Source organism: Musa acuminata, chromosome BXJ3-6 (assembly GCF_036884655.1).
Source record: "Musa acuminata AAA Group cultivar baxijiao chromosome BXJ3-6, Cavendish_Baxijiao_AAA, whole genome shotgun sequence".
NCBI lineage: Eukaryota > Viridiplantae > Streptophyta > Magnoliopsida > Zingiberales > Musaceae > Musa > Musa acuminata.
The window spans coordinates 2,595,010-2,613,075 of record NC_088354.1 but is presented as its reverse complement, the minus strand read 5'-3'; the positions used below and the strand labels follow the sequence as shown (position 1 = coordinate 2,613,075).

General features: G+C 40.0%; 3 protein-coding genes across 4 annotated transcripts; 2 read left to right on the top strand and 1 right to left on the bottom strand.

Moving 5' to 3' along the window:
- Positions 1-2,612: 2,612 nt before the first annotated feature.
- On the bottom strand, positions 2,613-6,535 carry LOC135640024 (small ribosomal subunit protein uS15-like). 2 transcript variants are annotated; one of them, XM_065154101.1, is made up of 5 exons: positions 6,393-6,535; positions 6,221-6,293; positions 6,002-6,140; positions 5,684-5,870; positions 2,613-2,873 (listed from the first exon to the last, which is right to left on the bottom strand). In XM_065154101.1, exons 1-5 carry the CDS (start codon positions 6,413-6,415, stop codon positions 2,837-2,839), a joined length of 459 nt encoding a protein of 152 aa, XP_065010173.1. In that variant the 5' UTR covers positions 6,416-6,535; the 3' UTR covers positions 2,613-2,836. The 2 variants fall into 2 exon arrangements, with proteins under 2 accessions (XP_065010173.1, XP_065010174.1); XM_065154102.1 differs by lacking the exon at positions 2,613-2,873 and having other exon boundaries at positions 5,683-5,870.
- A 3,206-nt stretch (positions 6,536-9,741) lies between these two features.
- On the top strand, positions 9,742-12,705 carry LOC103986759 (IQ domain-containing protein IQM2-like). Its single transcript, XM_065153637.1, has 9 exons — positions 9,742-10,186; positions 10,270-10,384; positions 10,476-10,541; positions 10,621-10,709; positions 10,787-10,877; positions 10,956-11,102; positions 11,194-11,286; positions 11,372-11,473; positions 11,566-12,705. The coding sequence occupies exons 1-9, from the start codon at positions 9,771-9,773 to the stop codon at positions 12,142-12,144; spliced, it is 1,698 nt and encodes a 565-aa protein (XP_065009709.1). The 5' UTR covers positions 9,742-9,770; the 3' UTR covers positions 12,145-12,705.
- Positions 12,706-13,036: 331 nt separating this feature from the next.
- On the top strand, positions 13,037-16,633 carry LOC135639755 (GTP-binding nuclear protein Ran-3-like). Its single transcript, XM_065153640.1, has 8 exons — positions 13,037-13,183; positions 13,278-13,347; positions 13,877-13,933; positions 14,016-14,133; positions 15,137-15,226; positions 15,321-15,500; positions 15,580-15,657; positions 16,282-16,633. Exons 1-8 carry the CDS (start codon positions 13,181-13,183, stop codon positions 16,349-16,351), a joined length of 666 nt encoding a protein of 221 aa, XP_065009712.1. The 5' UTR covers positions 13,037-13,180; the 3' UTR covers positions 16,352-16,633.
- Positions 16,634-18,066: the final 1,433 nt, after the last annotated feature.

Below are 18,066 nucleotides of genomic sequence, written 5' to 3'. Positions count from 1 at the left end.
AAGGAAGCCGCCGCGGGCCACGGCGGAAGAAGTTCTTCTTACGTTACGGAGAATCGACCTACGCGCCTTGACAAGTCATCGCTTTCGGCGTCCAGCGTTATAAATAAGACCAGAATGGTCGAGTCGAATCCATCATCATCGAGCTTCCGGTTTCCATCTCGAGCGACAGGCAGCAGACGTCTGCATCTCCAGGGCCGACGTCCAAGCCACCGAAAGCTTCGAGGAGGAAGAGATCGGTCTCCAAATTGTCGGGAAGCTTCGGACCATGGGAGGCAACTCGAAGACCACCTCTGTTGTCGTCGATGCCAGAATAGCATCGGCACCTGAAGATCGCAAACCCACGTCCAGCAAAGGCAGCAGCAGCAGAAACAAACCCTCCGCCGCTGCCTTGTTCCCTGGAAGAGGAGACGCCGGACGACAGCCGCGTGTGGCTGAGCTCAAGGCGAGGAGAGCAAAGCGCTTAGCAGCGGAGGAGGAGGAGGAGGACATCAACGAGGTAGCCGATGCCTTCATCAGGCGATTCAGGGAGGACCTCCACCTGCAGCGCCTGCAGTCCATCGAGAACTACAACCAGATGCTCGCTAGGGGGCTGTGACCTTCCTTGCTGACTGCAGTGTGCTCTGTGCGCCGATGAATCAAGTGCATGCAGCACAAATTTGTCTGTTCTCTTTCCTTATCGTGTCCTTTTTAGTTTGATCCTTTGTAAGTTCATTGTGCGTCGGGTGTCGGAGCATGTGCTTTTTAGCTTAGCCTCGTTAAGTTCATATATGATCAATACGACCTTTCGTTTCTAGTGACACAGAAAATTGTATTTGATCTATAGAGATGTCCAACATAAGGTGATCTCCGGAGAAAAAAAACATATGTGGCATGAAGTGCTCATTAAGAGTAGAAGATCATGCGACACGATTTACTCGATCAAAATCAGAAAGTAGGCTTGTGTCCGCAAGATGTGTTAATAGTCTAATATGTTCAATCGCAATATGGACACAATAACAACCAAGCAAGAGAAGCAATCGCTAATTATATATTATCCCTTATAGTTAGCTATCTTCAATGTTTTAATCTTTATACTTTAAAAAATTATATCGATGTTTCTATAGTTATGAAAATGAAATATCTAGTTTCATTTACTTGAACGATATTAGTTTTAATGACGAAAATAAATGATAAAAAAATAATTTTAATATTCGATAACAAACAACGTTGGTGGTGGTGAATGATGACGTCGTTTGCATCGACGCTGACTGTCCGACACTAACGTAGTTGTTGAGTGACAACTATGTCCACATTGACATAGATGGCGGTAGCCATTGCAACGTCTACAGCGAAGATGGTGGTCACCTCGCCGCTGATCCGTTAAGCAAATCCCAGCCTCGAACCGAAGCTGGGGTCATCGAAGCTCCTACAGCATCAATTTCGACACTACCTCTCGTCGAGCGACCCTTTCGCTGCTTTGCATCTACGTCAGCATCAATCCAATTGCTAAGCGACAAAAGGGTCGCTAGGCATCTACTTCAACGTCGACTTAGATGTAGAGCGATGTCATTTGACATTTGCGTCAACGCCACAACATTTGCGTTGATGCCAATAGGTGGAGGGACTCAAGAACGATAGGGTGGAGGCCGCGATAGGTGGCAAATGCAAAGGCGAGGTTGCCACCCACGACATCAATGGTGAGGATGAGGCGACAATGGCCGCAACAAATGAGGCGAAAACACTAATGAAGGCATAGGTTTTATTGCCCTCCACCATCGTCCTCCTCCTCGTCTTCCTTTACCTCTACCTCCGATGCTTTCGCTTTGTCCGACCATTGTCGCCTCGTCTTCACCATCGACGACATGTGTGACACTCTCACCTCCGCATCTACCACCTGTCACGACCTTCCACCCTATCATCCTCGAGTCCATATGTTGATATCGAAGCAAATGCCAAGACCGCTTTGCATATATGTCAATGCTGATACAAATGCAAAGCGACGAAAGAATCACTCAACAAGAGGTGGTGCTTGAATTGACGTAGCAACGAAGGGAGCGAGAAGCGTTCCAACGACCCCAGCTTCGAATCGAGACTACGATTCACCCAATAAGTCAACGACAAGACTATCACCATCTTCATCGTGGATTTCACGACGACCACCATCTACATCAACATTGACGTAATTACCAATTGATAACTACATCAACGTAGATACAAATATATAACCACACGAGACGAGCAACGATAAGATTGACTCTTGGTAGAGACAAGTGACATCACGATGAGCAAATATTATCATCGTCAAAGATGACCAAACAATTACGTTAGTATTAACAACAACAACATCGTACACAATCACCGACGACATTTATCATCAAACGTTAAAATTACCCTTTTATCATTTATTTTTATATTTTTATCAATAAAACTAATATCACTATTAATTAAACCGAAAAACAAAGTACAACCTACATTGCTCTTCCAGCGGAATTAGCACAAGCACAAGGACGAAGTTTGTGGAAATATAGATGAGGATTAAGTACTCTACCACCCCCACCCGGCTACAACTCAATCTGAAAATCAAAGGATAAAAATTTTGAATTCAGAAAAAACATGCATGAAAGATAGCTGGCTGGTGATGCAAAAATTGTCCTCATTAAAAAACCTGATGCCACAAGTTTAAAAGAACACAAGTACTCAGTATGAAAAGCACATTGTCCAGCTAGCTGAAACACAAGCAAATAGTTGCATCAAAAAGATAATTTCAAAGGTTCATACTAAACTATATTTTACTTCTCCAATAAGCTTTTGGGCCCATCAGCCTATTGACCGCTGGTAACCTGAACATGGTCAGGTCCTAAGCCACCATAGTTTCAGCAGCAGATCCGGAGACACTGCAAAAGCAGTGAGACAGCAATTAAAACCAGATCATTTAAAGTTAGAAAATGATTACAAAAAGGAGTCTTCTTCTAAAAGATCCAGAAGAATAATATATCCAGAAAAAAGCATCAACCAACCCACTGTGCAAATGCAGCGAGACAGCCATTAAAACCAGAACATTTGAAGTTAGAAATGATTCCAAAACGGAGTTTTCTTCTCAAAGATCTAGAAGAATAATATATCCAGAAAAGGCATCAAGTGAATATCAATATAAAGGTCTAAAGCTTGTATGTATAGTAATGCATATAAGATGCAAGCTTCTTTGTCCTCTATATGCAAGAACCACAACTGATGGACTAGTCAAGCATGTTGGATCAACAATAGATATTACTTTTTTTGTGGTTTTGAACAATTATCCATAATACTTGTATAAAGAAGTATTATCTATGACAAGTTTAATGATCAGACATTATTGAGAACTATGATCCAAATAAAAAATATAAGTACACAAGAACAATATTCCAAAACTTAATATCAATATAACATATCAAATATTTAAGACAATGAAACCTCACCTTACAAGTGGAACTGTATCCACCCTAAAAATCATAATTGTAATACCCAAAATTCCATGTCATGTCATATATTGACAAAGACTGAATATTTACTAGATGGTGTGTGTTTCCAAGTCATACTCCGTTCATATGGACCAGCGACCATTTGTATGGACGGCAATGCAAATGGACTGACTGGCCTCAACTGTCAACTATAATTAAAAAAATAATTTGTACCAAGCTGCATGATCTATGTTTCTCAAGTGGCAGCAGAAATCTAAACAATGTGTTGGCAGGTGCCCATATTTTTCAATCCCCAAGCTTGGATTTGCAAAGATATGCAGATTAAAATACATTAAAAAAATTGATTGATCAACTTAATAGAATGTGAGGACAATCTTCAGATAGAAAGATGAACAGGATGCACCAATTAACAGCTAACATCACCAACCCACATTGAAGATGAATGTTGACCAAGTGAGGCTAACAAGTCAGATATCATCATTTTCTTGGCATATGAGATACGAATTAACTGATTCTGCCCAACCAGAGACAGCAGGAAAAAAATAAGAAAACTAAAAAAAAGACATAGATTCTTAAGAATCAACTTACCAATACATTCACCAATAACTAGGTAAAAGTTATCCTACATATATCCCCTCACTCCCTTCCCCATTATCATTGGTAAATTGACAAGAAGATTTGTCAAAGGTGAAAAATGGGATCAGTACCAATCGACCGTGGCGTATGGAAAGCCACATCCGGTGACATATCAGTAACTGGATATAGTTTCATTACTCATCCCTCATCTCATCCTCCTTGCACCTCTTTTCTTATTATCCCTCTTGAATCCCTGCCCCTTGTTTTCTTCTTGTACCTTTTTCTACTCATCCTTCTACTGGGTGTCGACATGGGGTTGTGTGGATAATTGTCCATAACCAACAAGTCCAAGTTTCTTGATTTAATTAAAGTCAGGATAGTACATGAAAATCATACTAGTCAATGCACACATGAAGCACACAAGGAGAAATATTGTATTAAATATTGAAAACAGTAAAATGACAGTATGTCTATAAATCAAACACCATCAGCCTAAAATAAATTTCTACTAGAAGCATCAACTCAATCCTAAATTACATAAGTATAATATGTAGCTAAGAATATCTTAAAACAAAAAACTTACAAATACATTGGGTCAAGAACAAACACTGTGAAGAGCACATCACAGGAAAAGCAACCTACTACAATTATATTCTGAAAATAACATGAAAACCTACAATCTCATATCATTTTATGTTCCAAATAACCGAACAAATGAAGACTAATATGACAGCCATTTGCTTGTCGTACGCTAGGGTTAGCAGTACCCAGAGTCCACGTACCATTAAAATAAAAAAAAGGATCCGAGAACATCAAAATTTTGACATTCAATTACTAGGCAGGTTTAATGGTTATACTGACTGATAAAACTTTAATTAATGCAATCCCCTATTGTCAAAATGCATGATAAAATTCTTATGCCTTCTTCGCTGAAAAGAAATTCTATGCCTAATCTCTATGTATCATTCTTTCCACAAAAAAAATGTTAAAAAAATGCTACTTACCTATCAAGCTAAAGATTGAAGCAGACAGGGCTTTCAGAATTTGTCAATCTGTCAGTACACTACCTAACAAACAATAAGAGCTGATGCAAAAAGAGACTACATAACAACAATTCATATGTCTCGATGACCCATTCAAAATATTTAACACCTCACCAAGGGATCTAATGGCAACTACTAAATAATTTCATCATCCACTTATGGACAAAAGACACGGATTTGACAATAAAATATAAAAAAGACAATTGTTTAAACATGTTAAAAGGTTTCCAATGATCAATGCCTAAAAGATCCATTAAAAATGAGAGTAACCACACATCAAATATCATGATTTGATTTTAAAAAACCCAATGACTTAACTTCCAGCATTAAAGTTGATAAAATATTAATAAATAACCTATCCAACTTTGTCCAATTCCAGCATTACAAAATTCAGAAATACTAATCGATAAAGAAAGAATCATTTCATGCATTGAGAGTGCTACTTGTTCCGCTTGTGCGGTAACCCAAGGACCACAACTTCAAAGAGATATTCGGCACCTTACATTTGGGTACAGATATAAAGATCGAAATCAAGTGTAAAACGTTAAACTTAATTCCATTCAATGGAATACTGAAGTTTAGCTAATAAGAAAGGAAGCCAACAATAAGGGTAGTAAAGTAACTCACTATTTATAGGTTGCAGGAACCTGCTTGGTCCTCTTGTAGTATCGGGTCAGGCGGTGAATCCTGCTCTCCACAAGGATCAGCCTGAACTTGGAATCCTTGTCCTTCTTGTTTCTCTCCAAGTGCTTCCTGATTGCCACAGCCTTCTTAATCAGAAAATACAGATCTTCCGGAATCCCCGGTTGAAGACCTACATCAACCACATACCAAAAATCAAAAGTGATAAAAGACACAAACGATTCATGACAGCACCAAACACAGAATATGAATAAGAAAAATATATTAAAAAAGCATCGCGGCTTAGGAAACTAATAACAGTACCGTGGGCCTTGAGGATACGGAGGATCTTGTTCCCGGTGACACTCTTGACCTGGGCGATGCCATGAGAGTCACGAAGAATAACACCAATCTGCGACGGAGTCAGACCCTTCTTAGAAAACTTGCAGATGCTTTCCTCCACCTAAGAGAGATCAAGCACATCAACACGCTTCAACATAAGACACTCCGATAGAAGGAAAGAACAAAGAGGAGATGGCTCACTTCTGCAGCAGAGATCTTGAGCCAACTCGGCGGAGTCCTCTTGTACGGCAGCGCCGACGAGGATATACCCTTTCTGCAGTCCACATCACGGAGATTGAAGATCCCAGCACACAAAAAAAGAAATCGAAAAACATCAACCGGGGCGAGATGCGGCATGGAGAATGGGGATTACCCGCGACTGTGCATACGACCCATGGCGGCGGCGGCGACGGCGGCGGAGAAGCTTGGGTGGAAGCGACGCGCAGAAGAAACCCTAAGCCGGCCGAGAGAATGCGTCGTTAGGTCTTCTTAGCGATGCTTATATACAGGTGGTGGTGGGTCTCATTTTACCGAAAATGCCCTCAAGGCCGCCTATCAGCCGTTCAAATGCGCTCTGACGGATGTGATTGAACTTGATGATCTCGATCGATGAACGATATGGATCGAGATGACGTGAAACCATTAGATTGGAGGCTCCCTAGTGCAGTCTTCGCCGATGAATCGAACGGGCCACAAGAATCGGACCAAATAGTGGACTAGTAATTGGTCCGGAGCGGCCGGTCCAAGTTGTGTCCAAAATAAAAGCAAAATGAACCGATTGGTTCAGCCAATTTTTGAATAATCTGTATAAACCGGATGGATTATATACAACTAATAGGCTTTTTACTGTAACGAAAAATTACTCAAATATGTTTAATTTAATTTTTTTTATTTATTTATTTAAGATGATATTTACTTTAAAAAAAGGATTGATTGTGTTGTTTTTTGGTTATAACTATAATGGATAAATAAGTAGCCTATTATGAGATTGAAATGTCATTGTATATTTTTAATGGCTCAAAGTTTTCAATAGCTTAAATTTTCTTATTTCTTGGTTTTATGATTTTTTTATATTTTCGTTCATTCATAATCATTTTTGTCTAATTATGGTTCTTTTAAAAATTATCCTCGTTGAGAGCATTGCACATATGTAAATATATATAATCGATGGCTTAAATTTGTAAGTATACACCCATATACATATATCCCATTGGCATACTACTTAAATTTATATGTAATAATTTTGAAACACCAAACATACAATCAAAATTCTTTTTTATTTTCGCTGAAATTTTAATTCTTGCTTGATTTTTTAAATACAATTTTAAAAATTATAAGCTTCAGATTCTGGTATAAATTTCGAGGTCAAATGATGGAAACAAAATACATATTATGATGAAATAAAAAACTTTTTGGAAACCAAGTTTGCTAAAGAAAAAGCTTTTACTATAGCTAAATATCTTTTTTTTCTTCCAAATATTTTTTTTATATAGAAGTATGCTTTTACTTACGGTGATGGTCATTCAAAATGATTATTTATTTTTATCGTAGTATGTGAAAGAAATATAATTTTTTTATTATTTTTATTTGTTTTATATATGATGGTCAAAATAATTAGAACATGCGTAGATATTTATCATTACAAGTGAATATTCGATTTGCATAGCTATTAATGGAGCAAAACTGTAACACCAACTTACTGGAGCAAGCATGATGAGTGTACTACGTCAATTTCAGCTTAAGCATTTTGATCAGTTGTTTAGATCAAACGAAGTTGATAAGTCAATTAGCCCATAAGACCGGGGTGATGATAAAAACATTTGACAGAAAAAATACATGTCATCCTGATATATTATCAAAAATATATAAATTATAGAAGTTCGAGCATTTATATGTAATTTAAATATATTTACTTGTTAGGTTGATCTTCATCTTTTGATCGTTAGCATGATTGCAATTTTAGCTACTGTTTAAATTCATCAAAAGATGAGCCACTAGGGATCTAAATATTTGGAGACATAGGTATGTTATTAAAGTTTGAAATAATACTTCATAACATCTTTTTAACTTTATCTAAAGTCGTTAAGATTATTCTACCCATCCAAAAATAAGCTCGATAATAATAATAATACTAATTATTATTATTATTATCATTTTTATTACTCTATTGTCCACAAAAATATTTTGTGGACAATATTAGGCTAATTATCTGATTTATTTGGAATAAAAATCTTAAATCGTACAAATGTTTATGATCCTTCATCCCACGATGCTTCCTGTTAGCACAACCAGTTCGTCTCATATGATCGGAATCGCGCAAGACGCTCTGATGCAGGCGATTGGCTGATTCGAAGAGGATACACCGTCGCATGCAGCGGAGTTTCATCGACTTGAGCACCGATACACGAACGCTGTGTACTTCTCTCGCCGAGAACTCACTGTCCCAATAAACAAAAGGAAGACCAGCTCGGATCGGTCGATGCCGGAGACCATATGATACAGACGTCTTCGACGGAAAAGCGACATCATACAATTGATAAATGCTGGTGGTGTATCTTATGTTCTGCCTTCGTCCAATGGACGTCCGACAAGCCGGCACACACGCTTTTATCTACGTCCATGGACGCCCCATCTCCCGCGCTTTGAGTTCCACGGCGAAGGTGAGAGCCACCTTCCTTCGTGTCGGTCGCATGGCCGTCTTATGCTCCAACACTGGGCCATGCGGTGTGGGAGGACAGTTGGACGTGACGGTGGTGCAGTTGATGCCTCCATTTTTATTGAGCTCCCTCTGTCTCGTGCGTGCCTAAACAATGTGCGAAGCGGGTCAGAGAGACACGTAAATGGCTGAGCAGGCGAGTTGGCTCGGAGGTGTCATATCATATCAGGACAACGGTTTCAGCCGCGGTTGACTTAGTGCCCCCTTAGATGTTTGAATTCATGACGGTGAGACACAATATTTTGGGGAGGAAAACTACCTCAAGCAAACTGCGGGCTAAATAATTCATATGAATTGCCTCAAAATATCCATGCATGTTGCGATCGTTCGCCCTCCTCCCTTACTCGAGATCGAGTCAAAAAAGTAGAGTGAGAAGAGTCAACCTTAGAAAAAGTCATCAGCTTTTCTCCGTCCTCGAAACAAACAAAACAAGTGCGTCCACCACGGTTGGATTCTTGGTACATGTGACTGGAGCTATGGATTTCTTCCAGGTCATCCCACCGTCACCTCCCTTGCCTATATAAGCATGTCACCTCAAATTCCATCGCTCTGTGTTCTTGGTTCTCTCTCTCTCTCTCTCTCTCTATATGTATATATACCAAGCTTTTGTGGGCTTCCCGCAGGCAGAAGAGGCAAAGGTGTGGTTGCCGTACATGTTCTGTTGTTTCAAGTAATTTTTTTGTTTTTAGCAGGACTTGTACTCCTTCATCGTTTCTCTTGTTCCTGAATCCAAATCCTTATCTTTTGGATCTGAGATTTACCGATTGCAAGCTGATGTTTTTATTGATTCGGTTCTTCCGCTCATTTTCTTAAGTGGAGTTTCTAAGTCTAATTATAAATGAAGGAGATGTCTTTTCTCTTGTGACTTCATTGATCTACAGGAGCTTCACTCATGTACATCTACTTATTTGACTCATTCTTTGTTGAAATTAGTTTGAACTTTCATCGATCTACGGTGATCTTGACCGGATGTGTCTTTCAATCATTGCTTTGCAGGAAGAAAATTGATAGGTAATTACTCTGTTCCAACTCGACATGCCAATATCATTTTCGTTCCCAGAAGTTGATGATGATGCCAAGGATGAAAGCTCAAAAGCAATTCTCAATGACAATGTGAGGCCAGCCCAGAGGTCTTTGAGCTTCAAGGGTCGAGATGCCAATCCTTCCACGGTCAAAACTCTGCAGCCGGGCAAGTTAGTAGTCAAAGGATCCCTGAGCTTCAACAACACAAGGCAGATGCGCCCTTACCACTTTGAAACGACGATCTCGCTAGTGAATCCTACCACCGAAGACGACAACTCGAAAAGTTCAAATGAGCCTGCAGTTTCAAGGTTTACTGTTTTGAAGGACAGGCCGAAGCATGAAGCTGCTGTGAAGTTGCAGAAAGTCTACAAAAGCTTTCGTACAAGAAGGCAGCTTGCAGATTGTGCTGTCATCGTAGAGCAGCAATGGTATGACATATAGCATACGTATCTGATCTTCTTTTAGCTCAGACAACTAATATGTTTTCCTTTTCCCTACTTGCTTTAACTAGGTGGAAATTGATAGACTTTGCACTGCTCAAGCTGAGTTCTGTGTCGTTTTTCGACATTGAGAAACAAGAATCAGCTGTTTCTCGATGGTCGAGAGCAAGAACCAGAGCTGCCAAGGTAAATTGCTTCTCTCTGCAATCAAACTACCAATGCCGTGACTGTCTTCCGATCGTGTGATGTCGAGCATTCATCCATGCTTGATTTGCAGGTTGGCAAGGGGTTATCAAAGGACCAAAAAGCTCAAAAACTTGCCTTGCAACATTGGCTAGAAGCGGTAAGTCTGGTAGATCCAAGATTCATATCTCTCTCCAATCTCTATTTGTCATATTTGTCGGTTTATTGGCAATCAACAGATTGATCCTCGACATCGCTATGGTCACAATCTCCATTTCTACTATGACTATTGGCTCCACAGTGAAAGCAGGCAGCCCTTCTTCTACTGGTACGTTTGCAGAGTCCCGTTTTCTTGATGGCTTCTAATAATAGCTCATCGAGAAGTCACCATTTCTGACTCGTCAGGCTTGACGTGGGAGAAGGAAAGGAGACAGATCTTGAATCAAAGTGCACGAGATTAAAGCTTCAGCAGCAGTGCATAAAGTATCTTGGACCCGTAAGCACTATAAATGCTTCTTCCATGAAATTTATACGGAATGTAGCATATGAAACAAAATCTTGTGATACATTTCAGAGAGAAAGAGAGGCTTATGAAGTTGTAGTCAAGGATGGGAAGTTCATTTACAAGCCGAGCAGTGTACTTCTGCACACTTCTGAGGTTCCCAAAGATTCAAAGTGGATCTTTGTTTTAAGCACATCAAAGAATCTATACGTTGGTCAGGTAAACATCCTCATCCTTCCAGACTATACCAAAAGATTAAATTTTGCTGTCTTTTTGAACAGCCTAATGTATCATCTATTCGCTACTGCAGAAGAAAAGAGGCACATTTCAGCATTCTAGTTTTCTCGCTGGAGGAGCTACGTCTGCTGCAGGAAGATTAGTAGTGGAGAATGGGGTTCTTAAGGTACGAAGATGATTCGGTAGGACGATTTGAACTTTGTTGAAGTCATATCTGTCTACGAGTATGCTCATTTCATAGCATTTGGCAGGCCTTGTGGCCTCACAGTGGGCACTACCAACCCACAGAAGAGAATTTCAAGGAGTTCATGAGCTTTCTTCAAGAAATCGGCATCGATCTAACTGATGTTAGGGTGAGCACATCACTCGTCGATCACAGTGAGATTGTTCCCTTTTAAGATTCCAGTATGATACCTTGGAACCACATCTTTTCGCATTTCTACAGAGAAGTCCCACCGAAGGCGATGATTTGCCCTGGAGAGGTCACAGAAGCAGCTATTCCGACATAAACTTGCCTGATGACATCACCATCGACCCTCAACCTGAAGAACAATTGTCTCATGCATCTACTGGAGAGATAAGCAACGATGCAAGAACCGGCTCTTCGAATGACGACCTGCAGCGCAAGGGAGTCCTCAGGGACACCGAAGAAGAAGCAGGCGAGGAGACAAATAACCCGAGAGAGTCAAAGAGTATCAGTTCGGAGGAAGAAAAACCTGAAGGATGCGAACGAGACTTCTCTGACGCCTTACAACAAAAGGAGGAAGAAACATCCATACCGTCGGAGCTGATCCTTCGAAGGATCAACTCAAAGAAAGGGCTGACGTCCTGTCAGCTGGGGAAGCAGCTATCTTTCAAGTGGGCAACCGGGACAGGGCCGCGGATCGCCTGCGTGAGGGACTATCCATCCGAGATTCAGTGCCGTGCTCTCGAACAAGTAAAATTGTCGCCACGAACTGCTGCGACTTCTAGATTTGCCTCTCCTCGGACTACAGCCAGCCAAAGCCCAAAGATGTCAAACTGAGCGGTTGACCTCACTGGGTGATAAAGCGTATTCATTTCCTACGCATCGTAGAGAAATTGTTTATTCAAACTGTATCGACTTTTGATGGATCATCAGAAGCCAAAAAACCATACGTTTATAAAGATGCTGCTTCCGTGTGAATTGACAGCTGGTGGGTTGATACAATGAGAATTCAAGAAAAGAGCCCCGGTAGGTGTTACAATAGGCCGTGAGATCGTCCGCCGCCGCTGGCGAAGCGTGAGAGATTAGGAGGAAGGGAAGGAGTGGCTCAGCGGGGACCGTCTCCTCGCCTCCGCCTGTCTACGCCGCCGCTCGGCTGTAAGCCACGTATCGCCGTCGATATCCAGATCTGTTTAATCGGGGGCTCTTATGGGGTCCACCGGGAGCTGTCTCAGCCACTGCAGGGCACAGGGGAACGAAGAACCTTCCGTGATGGGAGAGCGCGCTTGGTTCTGGCACGAATCTTAAATCCGTCAATAAGTTATTTACTCTTTCGTGAATCTCGAAGAACCGCGGACGCGGATCACACCGAACGTACAAAAGAGGATCCGAAACCCTCCCCTTCAGAAACAATGGCCTCAAGCACGAATCGTATGTCAGTGAATCAAGTTATTCGTGAATCTCAAAAATCGGCTAACGTGGATCACATCCAACGCAGAACAGTTCGGTAACTCGCCCTGGAAACAAGTTAAGATCTGTACATTGAGAACGAGTTAAGATTCGTGTTCGACCGCAACCGCCGTGATCACATGTGACCCATTTTTTGAAATCATCGAGGTAAACGCACGTTCCGTGGAAAAGGAAAGAGAAGACAAGAAGAGGCGGACGTGTGTCGCTCCGATTAAATACTTTTTCATCAAAGCGGCGCGATCAAAGAATCTGACGGCCGAGAGAGTCGCGTTCAAATGAAGCCGAATGGGGTGGGAAACGGAAATCTGTGAACCGTTTAGGGTTTGGCGTCGCTGTTGAAATTTATATACGTCCGTTCTCCACATTTCGCTTTCGTTCTCGTACTTCCCCTTTTAGAAGTGTTCTTATGGTGGGTTTCAGATCCGTTTCCTCTGTTATTCTTCTATTAGCTGGAGACCTGTGGGGTATATGTTTGCCTTTCTGATCTCTGCTATCATTTTCAGGCATTGCCGAACCAGCAAACTGTCGATTACCCCAGCTTTAAACTCGTTCTCGTTGGTGATGGAGGAACTGGTGCAATTTCCTGTTCTTTGTCTCCTTTTATATATTTAACCCTTTGACTTTTGATTTATTGAGCACAAATGAGTTTCTTTGTACTTATTCTCATTGCTAGAACTGATGGTCTTTCTGCTTTAATCAATCGCATAGACATATCGGAACAAATTTGGCGTGTTCTTTTTTTAAATATTTTTATGCATGAAATTCCTGATTTTTTTTTGTCTTTTTCGAGCGACGTGGCTGGAATTTATTGTTAATCCTGTTGTTATCAATGCCTGTTAAATTTGATGTATTTTTTGGTATTCGCTATTAGTTAATCACTGTGCATAACATTGATCAGATTATAAACTGGGACTTGAGAATTGGCAGGAATCTATCTCTCCCATTTGTTATAGTAATGCAACAAATAAACGTTCTTTTTGATTCATAGTCTTCGCTTCCCTTAACAGTGATCTTAAAATCTTGCATCTTTCTGAAAGAAGAAATTAATTCTTATATCTCTGCTTTTGCACTTAATCCTATGCTTTGCTTATGCTGTGCACAGGGAAAACTACCTTTGTGAAGAGGCATCTTACTGGTGAATTCGAGAAGAAGTATGAGCGTGAGTATCATGGCAAATCTTCAGACATTTCTTATTTGTTTTGGTTGCTGATTATGTATAAAATTGTCTTGGATTTTTTTAGCTACCATTGGTGTTGAGGTCCATCCGTTGGATTTCTTTACAAACTGTGGGAAGATCAGATTCTATTGCTGGGACACAGCTGGCCAAGAGAAATTTGGTGGTCTCAGGGATGGATACTAGTATGTCGTGGGCCCTTCTATTTTTAGTTTGATCGTAATGTGTTCACGGATGTGCTTTCTAGTCAATAGATGTATTGCACCTGTTGCTGTTTCTATTTTCTAAATGACAGATCTTATGGTATTTCTTTTATTAGTTAGCCCACTTTGAATGCTAAATTACTTCCTAATCTGTTAACTTAGCCCACATTGTACCCAATTCAGGTTCATTAGCTGATACAAAGACTTATCTGTTGCTTATCTGACTATTTGGAAACTCAGTTATTTGTGCTAGATAGTTATAATGTGTGTTTTGGAGAAACATCATTTTCTTCAACTTTTTGTGGACTCCTTTCTTCTATAATCTATTTCAGATGGAGGAAAAATAAATTGTTAATGTAGAACTTTAAAGATTAATGAATAGGTACCATGATTTTGAGAAGGCAATAGTTGGGCATTCAAGTTACCCTGTGTCTTCGTCTATAAATAGTCAAGAATAAGAAGAGAATTTTTGCATGAGAAGAAGGCTAATTACATTTGAAACTACATAGATGTTACATTGTAACAACTTAAAATGCGGCACTTGGTCTTGTTTATTTGGACGTGATTGCAAAATTATTTGAGATCTCTTACATTATTGCTCTTGTGCAATCCAGATTAGTAGATGCATTGGAAATATGAATGTTTTGAATTTGTTATGGGAATTGATCATAATGCTAAGGATCATAAGTGGTCAAATAGAACTAAATATGTTGTAATACAAGCTACAATGTGAATAACCAATGAGATAGAGCAGAAAATGTTGTGATGCAATATTTTATGGGTGTCTGACTAGTAAGTTTTTGGATTATGGAAACTGTGTCCTCTCATTTAAGATGATGTATTGTGGTGTGGCAAGGTTGCTATGGAAACTGTGTCGTCACCTTTTGGCTGCCAATATGATTAGTCACATTAATGATTTGCAGTAATTGTTATTGCATGGATTATTTTTGTCTTTATTTGACTGCTACAATTCATTTGTCGACAGCATTCATGGTCAATGTGCTATTATCATGTTCGATGTCACCGCCAGGTTAACATACAAAAATGTCCCGACATGGCACCGGGATCTATGCAGGTCTTTTGACAAGACACTTTGAACTAAATGAGCACAAAATTCTCGTCACTTACAATTTAAAATGTGTAACTATCCTATTTGTCTCAAAAACCAGGGTCTGTGAGAATATTCCTATTGTTCTCTGTGGAAACAAGGTTGATGTGAAGAACAGGCAGGTTAAAGCAAAGCAAGTTACATTCCACAGGAAGAAGAACCTTCAATATTATGAGATTTCGGCAAAGAGCAATTACAACTTTGAGAAGCCCTTCCTTTATCTTGCTAGAAAACTTGCTGGGTAAATGCATGTTATTATGATGTAAGGATTACATTGAGATATCTCTATAAGGTAAAACTGATGACAAATTCATTTGCAGGGACCAAAACCTTCACTTTGTCGAATCACCTGCTCTTGCGCCTCCAGAAGTCCAGATTGACCTTGCCGCACAGCAACAGTAAGTGCAGTTGATTATTTTATTATGACTCAAATCACTTTTTGAAATCTTAATTACATGTTTATCGGATTTGTTACTGGTTGTCACTTTCTGGATATGAGTCAGTCACATATATTCGTTCACATATCTGAAAGAGGCACTTACCGAGATGACCATTTTAATGCATGTTGTACTTTTGATCAACGATGAGATGAATTTCTGTCATTAAATTGTTTATCTGAGTACAATTTGTATTGAGCATTCTAAAATGCTTTGTAGTTGTCGTAACTTTAAATTGCATATATAATTGCCTAAAAATTGTTAAGATCTATTTTATACCATATCTTACATATAGTCAAATGACCTTATCCTTGTGTAGTATATGATTACTGTTTGTCTTTTTTTACCTAATCATCAATCTTATTAATGTATGCATATCATGACCCATATCCAATGCCGTTAACTCTGTCACCTTATCACCGAGAACTGCCTTTAACATCTAAGCCAATTTTCAGCACTTAGGTATTCATAGCAAGTTCAAGTCCCCACTGTGTCCATCTCTTCCTTATGCCACTTGACAATGAAGCTATTGAATGTATATGATAACATGGATCATCCATCTAACTTGCTATTTGTTTGTTCCAGACATGAAGCGGAGTTGGCTGCAGCTGCTGCCCAACCTCTTCCTGATGACGATGATGATTTATTAATTTGACTAGAAGATCCTACTCAAAAACCTTTATGCTGTGAGCAGTCCTTGTCTTGAATCATTTTGAGTTATTTTAACCAGCCGCTTTTGAACTTGATTGATGAATTCGATTGATGAATTCAACAATCTTACATTTGATGTGGAGCAGATTGATTAGTCTCGTGCTAAGCGATCCATTTCTTTGATTGCTGAAATGGCCAGTGTCAATTGTGCTGGCGGATTACAATCTCATGTTTATGCGTACGAAACGCTTCTCCTAATGTTTGATTTGCGTGCATCATTATTTAATATTCGTGTTGTTAATAAGATTGACATCTTTGAGATCGGTGCACAGAACGAAGTCTTCACCTTTATATATATATATATATATATATATATATATATATATATATATATATATATATATATATATATATATACTTGGTTCGAGCACCGTTTGCATCAAGGTGCGTCTCTCCGTTCCCGGGATAGGTGATAGCTCGCTCTCGTTCACTGGATGACGATTTTCGGGTTGAGGTGCTCGTGGTTCGGGGGTGATCGCTTTTCTATAAAAAAGGTTTTCGTTGGGTGATTCCCGACTTTGACCCCTCCGACGAGCAAGTCAGTTGTGAGTGGAATTATTTTTTCTCCCTTGGGCCAGATGTCAGTCAGTTGTACGTGGGTTCGTGGTGGACGTGTCAAATAGTGTCTTGGTACGGATTCTGACTTGTCGTGTCTTGGAGGCTACGTCGTCTCGGGATTCCCGGGACGAGACGTGCTGAGCAACGTTTTGGTACGGATTCTGATCTGACGTATGGTATCGGCTGTGACGTGTCTTGAACAAAAAATGTCTTTATCAAGTATAATCCTGAAATTTAAGATTATAAAGATATTGATTTTAAAAATCTTAAAATATTTGTTAATCCCAATAATTAGATAATTTACGTCACGTAATTACTTATGACAGCAGATATCTGAACAGTTATATATAACAGGAGATATCTGAACTGTTATATATAAACGTGAATTAGGGCACCCGATCACCAGTAGCATTAATCGTCTTGGTCTGGTCGGGTTAACATAATGGAGAACCCATCGGTATTCTGATAAGATGCTGCTTCTGGATGGGGGCATCTCTCGCTCTTTTGTTGCGTCAGTAGCCAACGGAAGCCCGGCGGATGGCTTGCGCATCGCTCACACCCTAAACAGAGCATCGGTCATTTCCATGGTAGTACATAAAGCCTACTGCACAGTGGTCGGTAGCTCACGCAGAGAAGCTGCTGCAGCTTCCTTTTCCCTCATCTTCCAAGACAAGACATGGATTCTACCTTTCACGCAAGGAAATTAATACAGAAGAGACAGAGGAGGAACATATTCCGAGCCCAGCATAAATTGCTCAACACTAGCAGCCGAACCATGGTTTGACTTCTGCACCCCTGTTTTGATTGGAGGTTCTCTAAACGTTCGATTAAAAAGGAACTCTAAAAGTGAAGATCCTTTGCTAGAAAAAAAAATTCCCAAAATGAGAACTTTTCTCACGATCGTTTTATCTCGAGACAAGTGTTTGCGACGCGATGATAAGATAATCCTTGGATACTACTCTTGTAGGAAACACGAGCAATGGAAGGGCGACTCTATCTATGGGTTATCTTATACGAGAAGATATTATGCTGGGGCTGCTGCTGCTGCTGCTACTACTGATTCACCCCTCCACTTCGTCTCAGAAGCATTGATTCTCACGA